Source organism: Anomaloglossus baeobatrachus, chromosome 1, assembly GCF_048569485.1.
Source record: "Anomaloglossus baeobatrachus isolate aAnoBae1 chromosome 1, aAnoBae1.hap1, whole genome shotgun sequence".
In the NCBI taxonomy this organism is placed as follows: domain Eukaryota; kingdom Metazoa; phylum Chordata; class Amphibia; order Anura; family Aromobatidae; genus Anomaloglossus; species Anomaloglossus baeobatrachus.
In genome coordinates, this window is record NC_134353.1 from 629,375,671 (window position 1) to 629,394,970 (window position 19,300).

General features: G+C 47.9%; 1 protein-coding gene across 1 annotated transcript in view; it reads left to right on the plus strand.

Moving 5' to 3' along the window:
* Positions 1–19,300, plus strand: part of RABGGTA (Rab geranylgeranyltransferase subunit alpha) — a 170,413-nt gene that overhangs the window by 6,924 nt on the left and 144,189 nt on the right. The window contains exon 2 of the mRNA XM_075318985.1: positions 17,984–18,013. Within this exon, the coding sequence (XP_075175100.1) occupies positions 18,011–18,013 (3 nt within the window). The 5' untranslated portion in view covers positions 17,984–18,010. The remainder of the gene's footprint in view (positions 1–17,983; positions 18,014–19,300) is intronic.

Sequence of the window (19,300 nt, forward strand, 5' to 3'; positions counted from 1 at the left end):
GCTCATAGGACACTGAAGAAATTGCCATACCACTGGTTATGTAACCAAATCAGTGTAAGGTCAAGCTGTTACTGTACGTAAAATAAAGGAGTCCTGCTACTGTATTCTATGCCCCTCCAATACCATAATACTTGGAGTAGGACCAGTGAAAACTGACCTTGTCCACATGTCTCCCAATGTAGACCATGGATGTAATGGAGCAATAGAGTGCTATCCTCTCAATTGAGACCTGCATTTGTCATGGATGACGTGATGGCCAGAGATTGTTATTGAGACTACGTGAGCAATGCCTTGAAGAGGCCTTTACAAAAGAACATCACTCCTCCCAGGATTAGGGTGTGGGCTGGTATAATGTATTGTAGCCACGACCCCCTCTAAGGGCTCATGCGCACGTTGCGTACTCTCATGTATTTACGCTGCGTATTGCACTGCAATGTAAATGCATGCGTCCTGCGTCCCCAGCACAATTTATGTAGATTGTGCATGACACGTACGCCCAATGCTTTTATGAACGCAGCGATTTGGGTGCTAAAATTTTGACCCAAATCGGTGCGTTCATAAAATGAGCATGACAATTATTCCGTGCGCTATGGATGCAGCTCCCACTCTGTCTATGGTGGGGGCAGCAGCTATAGCACATGAAATCGGCTTTTTTTTAACAAAAATACTGCATTCATTATGCAGTCTTTCTGCAGCGATTTGACGCGCACATGTGCCGTCAAATCGCTACAGAATATTCTGCAGTTACGTGCGCATGAGCCCTAATAGTCATTCCAGAGGTGCTAATAGTTCGGGTTGATCAAAGATACAAAATCCCTCTGTCAATCTCTGACAGTGGGATTTAACTCTCGCAGGCCGGCAGCGCGTCACTTCATGCTCCCATCTGTGGCCCCGTGACGTAGTTCCTAGGAAGGCAGCATTTGTGCTGTAGAAAGCGGTGCTAAAGCACTGCTCTGTATACCACAAGCGATCAGAAGATTGCAGCTTTAAGTCCCCTAAGGGAAATAGTAAAAACAATAAAGTTTTTAAAAATATATGAAAAAATAAAAAACCACAAACTTTGAAATCACCCCCATTTTGCCTCATTGTAAATGGAAGAAAAATATTTGGTATCGCTGCGTTCAAAAATGTCCAATCTATCAAAATATAAATTACTTTGATCTGTAAAGGGCGTAACGAAAAAAAATCAAACTAGTAGAATTAGTTTTTAGGGTTTTTTTTTTTTTTTTTTAGTCTCTATAACAATGCAATAAAAGGCAATCAAAACCTCATATCTACACCAAAATGGTATAATTAAAAACTTCTGCTGAGGACGCAAAAAATAAGCCGTCACAGAGCACCAGATCCCGAAAAATGAGAACATTACGGATCTAGGAAAATGGCGACAAAACTGCAATTCTTTTTTTTTTTTTTTTTTTTTTTTTCCACTTATATACAAAAAACTATACATGTTTAGTATCTGCGTAATTTTTTTGACCTGGATAATCATATTGCTAGGTCAGTTTTACCATGTATTGAACATGGTAAAGAAGAAAAACCCATGAGAATTTCCAGTACAATATGGGGCAGAATGAATGATGTCATTCAAATGTACAACTCGTCCATGAAGGGGTTAATAATATCAGTAATAGCAGCCAATGTGTGTAAGTGCTTGAACTTCTCCATATGGTGCTCATACTTCATAGTAAGTCGGAAAGTTTTGAAAATATTTCCACTTTTCATCATTTTCATATTTAGTTTACTCCCATATATATCAGCATTAATTCCACAGCACTTTACAGACATCATCATATCATCATCTTGTCTATTGATCCTGTTATTTTCATAACTTCAGAACTTTCCCTTTTTGGTGTTACAATTTCAGTATTTCAGGGGAGAATTTACCAGACAAATGGGCAACTTTAAGGCTTTCTGAGACTTTAACAAGGTTCAAATTGTAAAGTCAAGGTGACTGGGTCAAACTATCTCCATAAGGCCTTAGACACACGGCATGAAAATCGGAGCGAGTGGGATGCGATAAAACATCACATTCCCCTCGAACCAATATTAGCCTGTGTGTCAGCGCACATGAGTGATTATTTTCTCAGCCCTAATCGGACCGAGAAAACAATCGCAGCATGCTACGACTGTAATGCGATCCTACATTATCTCGCACCCATTCAAGTCTATGGGGCTAGAGAAAAATCACACTGCACTCGCATTACACTGGTGTACCATAAGTGCAGGGTGAGAATGGCAATAGCCGGCTACGGAGGAGAGAGGGAGATAAATCCCTCCGCAGCATCGGCGGCCCGCCTCAGCACTGGCCCTGCCCCTCCTCAGTGCCGGGCCGCCCCCCGTAGCTGAGGTCCGCTCGCACGATCGGACCTCAGTCGCAGTGACACTCACATGACTCGGCTCCCGCTGGCAGCACAGCGGGAGCCGAGTGTCATGTGAGGATCGCAGTAGATCGTGTGGCCCCGGCCTAGGAGCTCTTGTCCACTTGCGTACCACTTCCAATGCTCTCATCATATGCTAATGACCCTCTGCTGGGGTACTGCGACTAAGGCTACTTTCACACATCCGGATTTTTGCTCTGCGGCACAATACGGCGTTCTGCAGAAAAACCGCAACCGGCTTTTGTAACGCCGGTTGCGGTTTTTTTTTGCATAGACTTACATTAGTGCCGTATTGTGCCGCAGGGGCTTGCGTTCGGTCCGGTTTTTGCCGCATGCGGCAGATTTAGCCGATGCCGCGGCCGGATCGAACGTTCCCTGCAACGTTTTTTGCTCCGGCAAAAAACACCGCATCGCGCCGCATCCGGCCGCTGCGGCGCATTTTTCAATGCATACCTATGGAGGCCGGATGCGGCGCGATGCGGAAAAAACCGCATCCGCTCGCCGCATGCGTTTTTTCCACTGCGCATGCTCAGTAGCATGCCGCAACCGGAAAAAAACAGACGGGCCGCATGTAAAAACTTATGCAAAGGATGCGGTGTTTTCGCCGCATCCGTTGCATAGTTTTCACAGCCGGATTGAGCCGCAGTGCTCAAACCGGATGTGTGAAAGTAGCCTTACGATCTCATCACAGGTGCGGAGAAGATGGAGGGAGCACTTTCTCCCCATCTCCTCCGCTGTCTGTCTCTGCGTGCACCGCATTGCAGTCGCATAACGTGCATTCACACGCTCCCATGGGGTTACATGGGGGTGTGTGAGGCGAGACTTGCTGCAAAAAGCAGCATGCTGCAATTGCACCGAAAATTAAGCAAGAGAACTACCACATAGATTAACATTGGTGCGAGTGCAATCCAATTTATTTATTTTTTTTATTTATTTTTTTATAGAATCGCACATGCACATGAAAGTCGCAAGTGGACATGAGCCCTAAGGGTACGCTCACAAGAGCGTATAACTCGCATGAGTATCGGACCGCATCACTCGGTGCGGCCGCACACTCTCCGGACAGGAGCATGTCAGCCGCATAGAAATACATGCAGCTGAGCCGCTCCTGTCAGCAGAGAAGCTAGGCGCGCCGGGTGATGCGGTCCGATACTCATGCGAGTTATACGCTCGTGTGAGCGTACCCTTACAGCAAGTCTTGCGGGGTCTTCACTATGGGGAGATAAGGTATGCACACCAGTGACTATGGAAGGGGAATACATGGAATAGCAGTAAATGCTGTGTGAATACTGACATGAAAAATTCAATAGCTATATGTAAGAATGAAATGTGAAAAATGGAACCTGCATTACTGCCATGAATATATGAATAAAGAGAAATTTAGCTACTGAATTGATCAATGCAATAGAGCCCCAACACTACGCCAAAGTATTTCTCTACGTTGGGGTCCCTAGCTTGTGTGTGTCCTCTCATGCAGTTAAAAAACTTACCGTGTATGGGAGGCTGAGACCCAGGCTATATATACGATGTGGATTGGCAATATGTGTGTATGGGGAGGGTTCACAAACGAAAAACTACTAACATTAAGGAATAACGTTTGGAACTCCATTCTATGTCTGAACTGGGTGCAAAAAACCTAAAAAACATCACTATGGGGAGATAAGGTATGCACACCAGTGACTATGGAAGGGGAATACATGGAATAGCAGTAAATGCTGTGTGAATACTGACATGAAAAATTCAATAGCTATTTGTAAGAATGAAATGTGAAAAATGGAACCTGCATTACTGCCATGAATAGCTATTGAATTTTTCATGTCAGTATTCACACAGCATTAAGGCTATGTGCACACGGTGCGTTTTTCTCGGCGTTTTTGCGCGTTTTTCGGGTGCGTTTTTGGCCTCAAAACTGCATGACTTTGCTTCCCCAGCAAAGTCTATGAGTTTTCATTTTTGCTGTCCCCACACAGCGTTTTTTTTTCAGCTGCGTTTTTGTGGTGACCACAAAAACGCAGCATGTCAATTATTCCCGCGTTTTTCACTGCGCTTTTCATCCATTGAGTTCAATGGGATGTTGAAAGACGCAATGAGAAACGCAAATAGCTGCGTTTTGGTGCGTTTCTAAGACCAAAAACGCAGCTATAAGCGCAGGAGGTGGGTAGTAAAGTGACGTGTACAGGAAGAGGATTCCTTCTGTCAGTATAGACAGAAGCATGAATCCTCCCGGTACCGTCACCGCCGCGTCCACCTCCGGTCCTGTGCATGTATGCTGCCGTGCGGCGCCATGTACAGGCAGGAGGTGGAAGCGGCTGCGAAAACAAAAGTTAACAGTAGAATAAAAAAAAAAAAAGTTATACTCACCTGTCTGCAGACTCCCGGTGCCATGCCCGCTCCCATCTCCTCTCACGGTATCGCCACCCCCGCTCCGGCGGTGTGCAGTCTCCCCAGGGCAGGACCTTGCTTGCAGGACCTGGCGATGGATCACCTGATGCAGTCACCTGACGCATCAGCTGATCGAGTCTCGGGCTGACGCGGGCGCCCGGCCGGTATCAGCGGATGCGTCAGGAGACTTCATCCCTGATTACCGGCAGCTGCTGCAGCGATCGGACAGGATCAGACTCCCGCCCCATCGCTCCGGGAGCTGCCGGTAATTCAGCACATAAGTGAGTATTATTTTTTTTTTTTTTTCTACTGATGCATCTGCTGATTGTATAATCGGCGTTTATGCAATCAGCTGATGTGTGATGGGATTCAGGCACTTGATCCTGACAGATCATCTGATCGCTTTGCCTTCCAGCAAACCGATCAGATGATATTGGATCCGGATTGGACGGCGCGGGACCCTGACCCAGGATTACTGCGGAGGGGGGTTTATTTCAATAAAGATGGAGTCACTAATTGTGTTGTGTTTTATTTCTAATAAAAATATTTTTCTGTGTTGTGTTTTTTTTTTATCTTTACTAGAAATTCATGGTGGCCATGTCTAATATTGGCGTGACACCATGAATTTCGGGCTTAGGGCTAGCTGATAATATACAGCTAGCCCTAACTCCATTATTACCTGGCTAGCCACCCGGCATCAGGGCAGCCGGAAGAGTTGGATACAGCGCCAGAAGATGGCGCTTCTATGAAAGCGCCATTTTCTGGGGTGGCTGCGGGACTGCAATTCACAGCGGGGGTGCCCAGAAATCATGGGCACCCTGCACTGTGGATTCCAATCCCCAGCTGCCTAGTTGTACCCGGCTGGACTCAAAAATGGGGCGAAGCTCACGTCATTTTTTTTTTTTTAAATTATTTCATGAAATTCATGAAATAATTTAAAAAAAAAAAGGGCTTCCCTATATTTTTGGTTCCCAGCCGGGTACAAATAGGCAGCTGGGGGTTGGGGGCAGCCCGTACCTGCCTGCTGTACCCGGCTAGCATACAAAAATATGGCGAAGCCCACGTCATTTTTTTTTTTTTTGGGGGGGACAAAGAAATCCTGCATACAGTCCTGGAAGGAGGATGCTGAGCCTTGTAGTTCGACAGCTGCTGTCTGCTCTCCTGCATACACTATTGGATGGAGGATGCTGAGCCTTGTAGTTCGACAGCTGCTGTCTGCTGTCCTGCATACACTATTGGATCGAGGATGCTGAGCCTTGTAGTTCTGCAGCTGTCTGCTCTTCTGCATACACTAGTGGAGAATGAAGAACACATTGAAGAAGGAAATGACATCAGACCTTTTTTTTTTTTTTTGTTCACTGATAAAAAACGCATAAGGACGCAGTGAGCAAAAACGCAGCAAAACGCAGCAAAAAAACGCACCAAATCGCGGCAAAACGCGTGCGTTTTTTGCCGCGTTTTTTCGACGCAGGTGCGTTTTTGTGCGTTTTTAGCGGCCAAAAACGCACAAAAACGCAGCGTCAAAAAAACGCAGCGTGTGCACATAGCCTTACTGCTATTCCATGTATTCCCCTTCCATAGTCACTGGTGTGCATACCTTATCTCCCCATAGTGATGTTTTTTAGGTTTTTTGCACCCAGTTCAGACATAGAATGGAGTTCCAAACGTTATTCCTTAATGTTAGTAGTTTTTCGTTTGTGAACCCTCCCCATACACACCTATTGCCAATCCACATCGTATATATAGCCTGGGTCTCAGCCTCCCATACACGGTAAGTTTTTTAACTGCATGAGAGGACACACACAAGCTAGGGACCCCAACGTAGAGAAATACTTTGGCGTAGTGTTGGGGCTCTATTGCATTGATCAATTCAGTAGCTAAATTTCTCTTTATTCATATATTCATGGCAGTAATGTAGGTTCCATTTTTCACATTTCATTCTTACAAATAGCTATTGAATTTTTCATGTCAGTATTCACACAGCATTTACTGCTATTCCATGTATTCCCCTTCCATAGTCACTGGTGTGCATACCTTATCTCCCCATAGTGATGTTTTTTAGGTTTTTTGCACCCAGTTCAGACATAGAATGGAGTTCCAAACGTTATTCCTTAATATTGCGGGGTCTTCACGGCATGCAGTGTTTAGTCCTTCCCAAATGTGGTGTTTGGAAAGTGAACTGGAGAACTGATCATTAGCATCTAAAGGTCGTTGATGCACAAGTATAGTATGTTTGGTATGATTCCACAGAAAAGCTACTGTAGACTAGATTGCTGACAAATGTGAAGGAACACATACTGATGACCAATCCATAGTATACATTGTGTGAGACGTGAAAAAAGAGGTGTGCATAAATAAGGGATCACATTAAAATATGTAATATTTATTAAAAACAAGCACTATATTAATGCCTAGCTGTATAATGGTATAAAATGCATGCATCTGATTAGAAATCAGCAAAAAGTCAAAGCATGCATATAGTGTTTGTTGCTTCAGTTACAAGCATATGAGAGAATGTCTTCGGGTAAGTGCGCACACTGCAGACTAGGTGCAGGAAAAAATGCACCAAAAACGCACTTTGTGGCAGAAAAATGCAGCAATAAAACATGAGTTTTTTTGGTGTGTTTTTGTGCTATGCATTTTTTTTTCGTGTATTCAATGGCTGGAAGGCTATAAGATGCAGAACAAAAACACACAAAGAATTGACATGCTGCTTCTTTTTTCTGCACCCAAAACTGCAAGAAAAAGTGTGTGTGTGTGTGTGTGTGTGTGTGTGTGTGTGTGTCTATAATATAATATGTATGTGTGTCATATATATATATATTATAGCGCCATTTATTCCATGGCGCTTTACAAGTGAAAGAGGGTATACGTACAACAATCATTAACAGTACAAAACAGACTGGTATAGGAGGAGAGAGGACCCTGCCCGCGAGGGCTCACAGTCTACAGGGAATGGGTGATGGTACAATAGGTGAGGACAGAGTTGGTTGCGCATTGGTCTACTGGACTGAGGGCTATTGTAGGTTGTAGGCTTGTTGGAAGAGGTGGGTCTTGAGGTTCCTCTTGAAGTTTTCCACGGTAGGGGAGAGTCTGATGTGCTGAGGTAGAGTGTTCCAGAGTATGGGGGATGCACGGGAGAAATCTTGTACGCGATTGTGGGAAGAGGAGATAAGAGAGGAGCAGAGAAGGAGATCTTGTGAGGATCTGAGGTTGCGTGCAGGTAGGTAGCGGGAGACTAGATCACAGATGTAGGGAGGAGACAGGTTGTGCATGGCTTTGTATGTCATGGTTAATGTTTTGAACTGGAGTCGTTGGGTGATGGGAAGCCAGTGAAGGGATTGGCAGAGTGGTGAGGGTGGGGAGTAGCGAGGGGAGAGGTGGGTTAAGCAGGCTGGATAGTTTAGGATAGATTGGAGGGGTGCAAGAGTGTTGGAAGGGAGGCCAGAGAGCAGGAGGTTGCAGTAGTCAAGGCGGGAGATGATGAGGGAATGCACTAATGTTTTTGCTGATTCTTGGTTAAGGAAAGCACGGATCCGGGAGATATTTTTGAGTTGTAATCGGCATAAGTTGAAGAGGGCTTGAATGTGTGGCTTGAAGCATAGAGCACAGTCGAGGGTTACTCCAAGGCAACGAGCTTGTAAGACTGGGGAGAGTGAGCAACCATCGAGTTTGATGGAAAGGCTTCTTGGAGGAGATGAGTGAGGAGGAGGAAAGACAATGAACTCTGTTTTGTCCATGTTAAGTTTTAGGAATCGCGCAGAGAAGAAGGATGAAATGGCAGACAGACATTGTGGGATTTTGGTTAGTAGAGAGGTAATGTCCGGTCCAGAGAGGTAGATCTGTGTGTCACCGTGGGACTCTATGAGCTGTCCCAGGCCGAAGGTGTAGATGGAGAACAGCAGGGGTCCAAGAACTGAGCCTTGGGGCACACCGACAGATAGGGGCCGAGATGAGGAAGTGGTGTGAGAATGGGAGACGCTGAAAGTTCGGTCGGTTAGGTATGAAGAGATCCAAGATAGGGCCAAGTCTGTGATGCCCAGAGATGAGAGAATCTGTAGTAGGAGGGGATGGTCTACTGTGTCGAAGGCAGAGGACAGGTCCAGTAGGAGGAGGATAGAGTAGTGTCGATTGGCTTTTGCGGTTAGTAGGTCATTAGTGACTTTAGTTTAGGGCAGATTCAGTGGAATGATGCGGTCGGAAGCCAGATTGTAGCTGGTCAAAGAGGGAGCAGGATGAGAGGTATGAGGACAGTTCAAGATGGACATGCTGTTCTAGTAGTTTTGAGGCATAGGGGAGAAGGGATATGGGGTGATAGTTTGACACAGAGGAAGGGTCAAGGGAGGGCTTTTTGAGGATGGGTGTAATAGAGGCATGTTTAAAGCATGAAGGGAATACACCAGTTGTTGGTGATAGGTTGAAGATGGGTTAGGGCTGGGATGAGGACTGTGGTGATGTTGGGGATGAGGTGCGATGGGAGCAGATGCGGGAGCGGTGGTTAGATGTGATCTTGAAAGTAGAGTGGAAAGATTGTTTTCTGTCATGGTGGAGAAGCTGGATTTGGAGGAAGAAGGCTGAGTAGCTATGATGATTGTGGCTGTGGTGATTGTGGGCCAAAGCTTGCTCTGATGTTGTCAATCTTCTGCTTGAAGAAAGAGGCAAAGTCTTCAGATGAGATGAGAGGAGAGGGAGGTCGTGCTGGAGGACGGAGGAGAGAATTGAAAGTGTTGAATTTCTGTTTAGGGTTGTGAGAAAGAAGGATATGAGGGATGAGAAGTAGGTTTGTTTTGCAGCAGTGAGTGTGGACTTGAAAGTGGTGAGGGACTCTTTATATGCAATTAAGTGCTCAGTGGAATGAGACCTCTTCCATCTGTGCTCAGCAATTCTGGAAGCCCATCTCAGTTGTTTAGTCTGCCTTGTGTGCCAGGGTTGCCTGTTGATTGTGCAGGTTTTGGTGTATGTCAGGGGGGCAGCTGATTCGAGAGCTGCAGAGATTGTAGTGTTGTATAAAGTTGCATTTGCATCGTGTAGAAATGCAAAAGACAAGAGGCGATCAAAATAGGTCCAAATATATTTTATTAATAAAGAGTGCGGACAAGTGAAGGGGGTCAAACCCGGTATACATCACTGCAGCTAGCATATGCAACAATTGTGCAAGACAAAATACAATGTCAGTTGTGAATATATATGCACAATCAACCAATACAATCTGCACTGAATATAGAGAATTTTAATATATTCAAAAAGGGGACATCAATATCCCTTAGTTGTATATATAGCTCAATTATCCTCAATGCACACAAAAGGAATTAGATGTTATATATAGTGCGAAAACCACATAAATTGCTCCAGACTCAAAAAATGGAGCACATTGTAATCCGTGGACATAGTCACACAAAGTATCTATCAATTACTCATAGAGTGCACAGAGGATAAGACTTAAGGGATATGAACATTGTCCACAAATCAGTAAGCAGATAAATGAAGGCACTTGTTGAAAGGCAATTCAAGGCTTACATATTTACCTAAGGATATGAGTAGCTGCAGTGGACTGCGCCCAATGCGCATTTCGGTGTTAACCGTCGTAAGGGGAGGTTAACACCGAAATGCGCATTGGGCGCAGTCCACTGCAGCTACTCATATCCTTAGGTAAATATGTAAGTCTTGAATTGCCTTTCAACAAGTGCCTTCATTTATCTGCTTACTGATTTGTGGACAATGTTCATATCCCTTAAGTCTTATCCTCTGTGCACTCTATGAGTAATTGATAGATACTTTGTGTGACTATGTCCACGGATTACAATGTGCTCCATGTTTTGAGTCTGGAGCAATTTATGTGGTTTTCGCACTATATATAACATCTAATTCCTTTTGTGTGCATTGAGGATAATTGAGCTATGTATACAACTAAGGGATATTGATGTCCCCTTTTTGAATATATTAAAATTCTCTATATTCAGTGCAGATTGTATTGGTTGATGGTGCATATATATTCACAACTGACATTGTATTTTGTCTTGCACAATTGTTGCATATGCTAGCTGCAGTGATGTATACCGGGTTTGACCCCCTTCACTTGTCCGCACTCTTTATTAATAAAATATATTTGGACCTATTTTGATCGCCTCTTGTCTTTTGCTTTTCTTGTATTGTAATAGCAATTTGGTCCTGCTATTGTAGTCCTCATTCTGCACATTATACTACAGTGTGATAATTGTTTATTATCGTTATGCAGAATCTGTGTATGCCATTTCTTACTTTATCGTGTAGAAATGCAATGTCTGTGAGAGGGAGAAGGGACTGAGAAAGGGCGCGTAAATCAATGTGTTTGATATTTCTGCGAGGGTGTGAAGTTTGTGGAGGGGGGGATTGCGTACTTGGAGAATACATTACAGTATATACCACTTGTAAGTTACCCATGAGCCGGATGATATGCGCAAGTCTAGTATGTCTGGTATGATCCCAGAGGAAAGCAACTGTCAAACAGATTGTTGGAACATGTAAAGAGACCCATGTTGATGACCTATCCATAGTACACGTCATGTATATAAGATCGGTAGGGATCAGACACCTGACAACCCTGTTGGTCAGCTGATATCTGCAAACGCAGCAGTTGGACGGAAGCACTGTATGCAGCAAACGCCACAGCCTTGTATATTGTTACGTCGCTGCTGCCAAGAACTGCGATTTATCTCCCATTTAAGGTATTGATTTGGTCTGGATCCAATCCGTGGGCTGTGCTGGGAATAAAAGTCCAGTTCAAGACGAGCTCAAGGGATCAGAACTTTTTTGATGGAATAAACAATATTTGGGGCAGAAGTTTTAACGTTTTGACTAATCAGTATGCAGCATATTACACTCTGATTTTATTTTATTCTAGTTATGAATGATGATCCAGTCAGTCGATGTTTGGGATCAAGTGGGAAAAATGTGCTCTTTTAGGGCAGTTTGGTTCATACGTTATGGTTGCACCTTTACCCCTTCCCTTTATCACCTCCCATCAGTTGAACTTTTTCAACATGTCTTTCTTTGTCGCTCCATTGGGAGACCCAGACAATTGACAATTGGGTGTATAGCTTCTGCCTCCGGAGGCCACACAAAGTATTACACTTAAAAGTGTAAAGCCCCTCCCCTTCTGCCTATACACCCACCGTGCATCACGGGCTCCTCAGTTTTTATGCTTTGTGCGAAGGAGGCTGACATCCACGCATAGCTCCACATCTTAGTCAGCAGCAGCTGCTGACTATGTCGGATGGAAGAAAAGAGGGCCCATATAGGGCCCCCAGCATGCTCCCTTCTCACCCCACTCTGGTCGGCGGTGCTGTTAAGGTTGAGGTACCCATTGCGGGTACACAGGCAGGAGCCACATGCTGTTTTCCTTCCCCATCCCTTAATGGGCTCTGGGTGAAGTGGGATCGTAATCGGTCTCCAGGCACTGAGGCCGTGCTCCCTCCGCAGCCCCTGGGGAATCTGCTGGACAGGAGCCGAGTATCGTCAGGGACAAGGCCCTGCTACTGAGAGGTACTCTGTGTCCCCGTGGGGACCGCGCATGGAGCGCTGGTGCCATATACACTGCAGCACTGCTGGGTGTGTTAGTGCGCCGGGGACTACCGCGCAGGCCGCGCTGTGAGGTACTCTGTGTCCCCGTGGGGACCGCGCATGGAGCGCTGGTACCATATACACTGCAGCACTGCTGGGTGTGTTAGTGCGCCGGGGACTACCGCGCCGGCCGCGCTTATATGCCGGCCGCGCTTATAACTTTAGTCCCCGGCTTTTGCGGCCTAGTATCGCATATTCCCGCCCCCAGGCCTGTCAGTCAGGGGAAGGGCGGGACGCTGCACAGAACGTCAGCGCTGAGGGCTGGAGCATACTCTGTATCCTCCTCCCCCCTCATTCAGCTCAGTGGGGCTCCAGATTTCCGCACTTTCTAGGGCACGCCCTCGGCCCCCTCCTCCCCACAGAACGCCGGCAGCCATTCCTGTCAGCTCTTCTGACGCTGGAGAGGAGAGAAAGCTCTGGGAGGCCCAGGCAGGGAAGCTGGTGATCACACAACCGCTTTGAGCGGTCGATAAGCAACACCTGAGGTGCTGGCCCCACTGAGTGCCGGAGTGTACATATATATATATGCTTATATGCTATACATCTACACTGTACGATCGCACTGTTGAATTTTGGCTATATACCCTCCTGGATTGTACTCAGAGGAGACAACAGCATGTCGTCCGCAAATAGCAAGGGTGCCAAAGCACAGGCTTACTTTGCAACCTGTACCTCATGTGCGGCTATACTACCGGCAGGTTCCACTGACCCTCATTGTGTGCAATGCTCGGCCCCTGTGGCACTTACTTAGCCGGAGCCTCTGCTACTGGTGGCCCAGGTGGAACCACCTGCTACCACTGTCCAGGTGACAGGGACGGAGTTTGCAGTATTTGCTGACAAACTGTCTGAGACTATGGATAAATGGTCTGCTAGGATACTAGAAGCCTTACAGTCCAGACCGGTAACTCAGGCCCCGGGCACTGTTCAATCATTGACCCCAGGCCCCCCTCATTTGGAGCTGCACAGTGCTCCTGGGGTGAACCATGGGTCCCAGGGTGAGGTCTCTGACATGGACCGCAGTCCCAGGCCGCCTAAGCGGGCTCGCTGGGAAATTCCCTCGACTTCATCACATTGTTCAGGGTCTCAGCAGGAGGACTCTCTGGATGATGATGCGGAGGTAGCAGATCAGGATTCTGACCCTGAGACCGCGCTCAACCTGGATACACCTGATGGTGACGCCATAGTGAATGACCTTATAGCAACCATCAATCAGGTGTTGGATATTTCTCCACCAGCTCCTACAATTGAGGAGTCAGCTTCTCAGCAGGAGAAATTCCGTTTCAGGTCTCCCAAGCGTCCATTGAGTATGTTTCTGGATCACTCTGACTTCAGAGAGGCAGTCCAGAAACACCGAGCTTGTCCAGATAAGCGTTTTTCCAAGCGCCTTAAGGATACACGTTATCCCTTCCCCCCTGACGTTGTCAAGGGCTGGGCTCAGTGTCCTAAGGTGGATCCTCCTGTCTCCAGACTGGCGGCTAGATCCATAGTTGCAGTGGAAGATGGGGCTTCACTCAAAGATGCCACTGACAGACAGATGGAACTATGGTTGAAATCCATCTATGAAGCTATCGGCGCGTCTTTTGCTCCAGCATTCGCAGCCGTATGGGCACTCCAAGCTATCTCAGCTTGTCATGCGCAGATTAATGCAGTCACACGCACATCTGCTCCGCAAGTGGTGTCCTTAACTTCTCAGGCGTTTGCGTCCTACGCCATTAATGCTGTCCTGGACTCTACGAGCCGTACGGCGGTAGCATCCGCCAATTCGGTGGCAGTCCGCAGGGCCATGTGGTTACGTGAATGGAAGGCAGACTCCGCTTCCAAAAAGTTCTTAACCGGTTTGCCATTTTCTGGCGACCGCCTGTTTGTGAACGATTGGACGAAATCATTAAACAATCCAAGGGAAAGGACTCATCCTTACCCCAGTCCAAACCAAACAGACCTCAACCACGGAAGGTACAATCGAGGTTTCGGTCCTTTCGGCCCGCGGGAAGGTCTCAGTTCTCCTCGTCCAAAAGGCCTCAAAAGGATCAGAGGAACTCCGATGCATGGCGGTCTAAGTCACGTCCTAAAAAGACCGCCGGAGGAACCGCTCCCAAGGCGGCCTCCTCATGACTTTCGGCCTCCTCACACCGCATCCTCGGTCGGTGGCAGGCTTTCCCGCTTTTGCGACACCTGGCTGCCACAGTTAAAAGACCGATGGGTGAGAGACATTCTATCCCACGGTTACAGGATAGAGTTCAGCTCTCGTCCTCCGACTCGATTTTTCAGAACATCTCCGCCCCCCGAGAGAGCCGATGCTCTTCTTCAGGCGGTGTGTACTCTGAAGGCGGAAGGAGTGGTGATCCCTGTTCCTCTTCAGCAACAGGGTCACGGTTTTTACTCCAACTTGTTTGTGGTACCGAAAAAGGACGGATCCTTCCATCCTGTTCTGGACCTAAAACTGCTCAACAAACACGTAAAAACCAGGCGGTTCCGGATGGAATCGCTCCGCTCCGTCATCGCCTCAATGTCCCAAGGAGACTTCCTGGCATCAATCGACATCAAAGATGCTTATCTCCACGTACCGATTGCACCAGAGCATCAGCGCTTCCTGCGTTTCGCCATAGGAGACGAACACCTTCAGTTCGTGGCACTGCCTTTCGGCCTGGCGACAGCACCACGGGTCTTCACCAAGGTCATGGCAGCAGTGGTAGCAGTCCTACACTCTCAGGGACACTCGGTGATCCCTTACTTAGACGATCTGCTGGTCAAGGCACCCTCTCAAGTGGCATGCCAACGCAGCCTGGACGTTGCTCTGGAGACTCTCCAGAGTTTCGGGTGGATCATCAATTTTCCAAAGTCAAATCTGACACCGGCCCAATCACTGACATATCTTGGCATGGAGTTTCATACTCTCTCAGCGATAGTGAAGCTTCCGCTGGACAAACAGCGTTCACTACAGACAGGGGTGCAATCTCTCCTTCAAGGTCAGTCACACCCCCTGAGGCGCCTCATACACTTCCTAGGGAAGATGGTAGCAGCAATGGAGGCAGTTCCTTTTGCGCAGTTTCATCTGCGTCCACTTCAATGGGAAATTCTCCGCAAATGGGACAGGAAGTCGACGTCCCTCGACAGGAACGTCTCCCTTTCACGGGCAGCCAAGGCTTCCCTTCAGTGGTGGCTTCTCCCCACTTCTCTGTCGAAGGGGAAATCCTTCCTTCCCCCATCATGGGCTGTGGTCACGACGGACGCGAGCCTGTCAGGGTGGGGAGCGGTCTTTCTCCACCACAGGGCTCAGGGAACCTGGACTTCGACAGAGTCCTCCCTTCAGATCAATGTTCTGGAGATAAGGGCAGTGTATCTTGCCCTAAAGGCGTTCCAGCCGTGGCTGGAAGGCAAGCAGATCCGAATTCAGTCGGACAACTCCACAGCGGTGGCGTACATCAACCACCAAGGGGGAACACGCAGTCGGCAAGCCTTCCAGGAAGTCCGGCGGATTCTGATGTGGGTGGAAGCCACGGCCTCCACCATATCCGCAGTTCACATCCCGGGCGTAGAAAACTGGGAAGCAGACTTTCTCAGTCGCCAGGGCATGGACGCAGGGGAATGGTCCCTTCACCCGGACGTGTTTCAGGAGATCTGTTGCCGCTGGGGGATGCCGGACGTCGACCTAATGGCGTCCCGGCACAACAACAAGGTCCCAACATTCATGGCACGGTCTCAAGATCACAGAGCTCTGGCGGCAGACGCCTTAGTTCAGGATTGGTCGCAGTTTCAACTCCCTTATGTGTTTCCTCCTCTGGCACTGTTGCCCAGAGTGTTACGCAAGATCAGGTCCGACTGCCGCCGCGCCATCCTCGTCGCGCCAGACTGGCCGAGGAGGTCGTGGTATCCGGATCTGTGGCATCTCACGGTGGGCCAACCGTGGGCACTACCAGACCGACCAGACTTGCTGTCTCAAGGGCCGTTTTTCCATCTGAATTCTGCGGCCCTCAACCTGACTGTGTGGCCATTGAGTCCTGGATCCTAGCGTCTTCAGGGTTATCTCAAGAGGTCATTGCCACTATGAGACAGGCTAGGAAACCAACGTCCGCCAAGATCTACCACAGGACGTGGAGGATATTCCTATCTTGGTGCTCTGATCAGGGTGTTTCTCCCTGGCCATTTGCCTTGCCCACTTTTCTTTCCTTCCTTCAATCCGGATTGGAAAAAGGGTTGTCGCTCGGCTCTCTTAAGGGACAAGTCTCAGCGCTCTCTGTGTTTTTTCAGAAGCGCCTAGCCAGACTTCCACAGGTACGCACGTTCCTGCAGGGGGTTTGTCACATAGTCCCTCCTTACAAGCGGCCGTTAGAACCCTGGGATCTGAACAGGGTGCTGATGGCTCTTCAGAAGCCACCTTTCGAGCTAATGAGGGATATTTCTCTCTCACGCCTTTCGCAGAAAGTGGTCTTCCTAGTAGCAGTCACATCACTTCGGAGAGTGTCGGAGCTAGCGGCGCTGTCATGCAAAGCCCCTTTCCTGGTGTTTCACCAGGACAAGGTGGTTCTGCAACCGGTACCGGAATTTCTCCCTAAGGTGGTATCCCCCTTTCATCTCAATCAGGATATCTCCTTATCCTCTTTTTGTCCTCATCCAGTTCATCAGTGTGAAAAGGATTTGCACTCGTGAGAGCACTCAGACTCTACATTTCTCGTACGGCGCCCCTGCGCCGCTCGGATGCACTCTTTGTCCTTGTCGCTGGCCAGCGTAAAGGGTCACAGGCTTCCAAGTCAACCCTGGCTCGGTGGATCAAGGAACCAATTCTTGAAGCTTACCGATCTTCTGGGCTTCCGGTTCCCTCAGGGCTGAAAGCCCATTCTACCAGAGCCGTGGGTGCGTCCTGGGCTTTGCGGCACCAGGCTACGGCTCAGCAGGTGTGTCAGGCGGCTACCTGGTCGAGCCTGCACACTTTCACGAAACACTATCAGGTGCATACCTATGCTTCGGCAGATGCCAGCCTAGGTAGGCAAGTCCTTCAGGCGGCGGTTGCCCACCTGTAGGAAAGGGCCGTTTTACGGCTCTATTACGAGGTATTATTTTACCCACCCAGGGACTGCTTTTGGACGTCCCAATTGTCTGGGTCTCCCAATGGAGCAACAAAGAAGAAGGGAATTTTGTTTACTTACCGTAAATTCCTTTTCTTCTAGCTCCAATTGGGAGACCCAGCACCCGCCCCTGTTCCCCTCGGGCTGTTGTTCTTTGTGTACACATGTTGTTCATGTTGAATGGTTTCAGTTCTCCGAAATTCCTTCGGATTGAATTTACTTTAAACCAATTTATAACTTTCCTCCTTCTTGCTTTTGCACCAAAACTGAGGAGCCCGTGATGCACGGGGGGTGTATAGGCAGAAGGGGAGGGGCTTTACACTTTTAAGTGTAATACTTTGTGTGGCCTCCGGAGGCAGAAGCTATACACCCAATTGTCAATTGTCTGGGTCTCCCAATTGGAGCTAGAAGAAAAGGAATTTACGGTAAGTAAACAAAATTCCCTTCTTTTACAGCTGTTTTAATTGTGTGTGTGATCCTGATATTATATTTGTGCAATACTATATACGTGTAATCTTTAATACATTATTCTTATGTCTGATCCACTTCCTTTTATTGCAGATCTGCTGTCCCTAATTCCTGGACACAATGGTAAGTCCAAATTCTCACGCACTATGCGGAAGAAAATATATTTATTTAACGGTAAACTGGCAAAAAAAGTACACATTTGAAGTTACCAGATGAAAGGCCTCACCTCCTGTTTCTTTGCCCCTATGAAAATACTAGGCTCTGTGCGCACTAGACCGTTTTACCCGCGGATTTACCTGCGGATTTGCCGCGGAAATTTCTTGAGAAATGTCTGCAATCTTTGTGCAGATATTTCCCAGCAAATTCTATGAGGAAAAAAAATAGCTGTGCGCACTGTGCGGATTTTTCTCAAGAAATTTCCTTGAGAAGAATTTCTCGAGAAAATTTCTTGAGAAAATGAGCATGTCAATTATTTCCGCAGGTACCCTGCGGATTTCGGCAGTACAGCCTGCAAAATCCGCAGGGAACCACCCGCGGCAAAATCGCGGCAAATCCGCATGCGGATTTAGTGCGGATTTTTTCCGGAGGTCCGGAAATCTTTCACTCCCAGAAGTTTCTCCAGAAATTTTCTTGAGAAACTTCACATTTCTAGTGCGCACATAGCCTTAAGCTGGTGTCACACACAACGACAACGACGTCGCTGCTACGTCACCATTTTCTGTGACGTTGCAGCGACGTCCCGTCGCTGTCGCTGTGTGTGACATCCAGCAACGACCTGGCCCCTGCTGTGAGGTCGCCGGTCGTTGCTGAATGTCCAGCTTCATTTTTTGGTCGTCACTCTCCCTCTGTGACACACACATCGCTGTGTGTGACAGCGAGAGAGCGACGAAATGAAGCGAGCAGGGAGCAGGAGCCGGCATCTGGCAGGGAGCAGGAGCCGGCATCTGGCAGCCTGCGGTAAGCTGTAACCAGCGTAAACATCGGGTAACCAAGGGAAGCCCTTTCCCTGGTTACCCGATATTTACCTTTGTTACCAGCCTCCGCTCTTGCTGCCAGTGCCGGCTCCTGCTCTGTGCACATGTGGCTGCAGTACGCATCGGGTAATTAACCCGATGTATACTGTAGCAAGGAGAGCAGGAAGCCAGCGCTAAGCAGTGTGCGCGGCTCCCTGCTCTCTGCACTGTGACATGTAGCTGCAGCACACATCGGGTAATTAACCCGATGTGTACTGTACCTAGGAGAGCAAGGAGCCAGCGCTAAGCGCGGCTCCCTGCTCTCTGCACATGTAGCACAGCGACTTTATGATCGCTGCTTCTGCTGTGTTTAACAGCAAAGCAGCGATCATAACAGCGACATACAAGGTCGCTGTTACGTCACAGAAAATGGTGACGTAACAGCGACGTCGTTGTC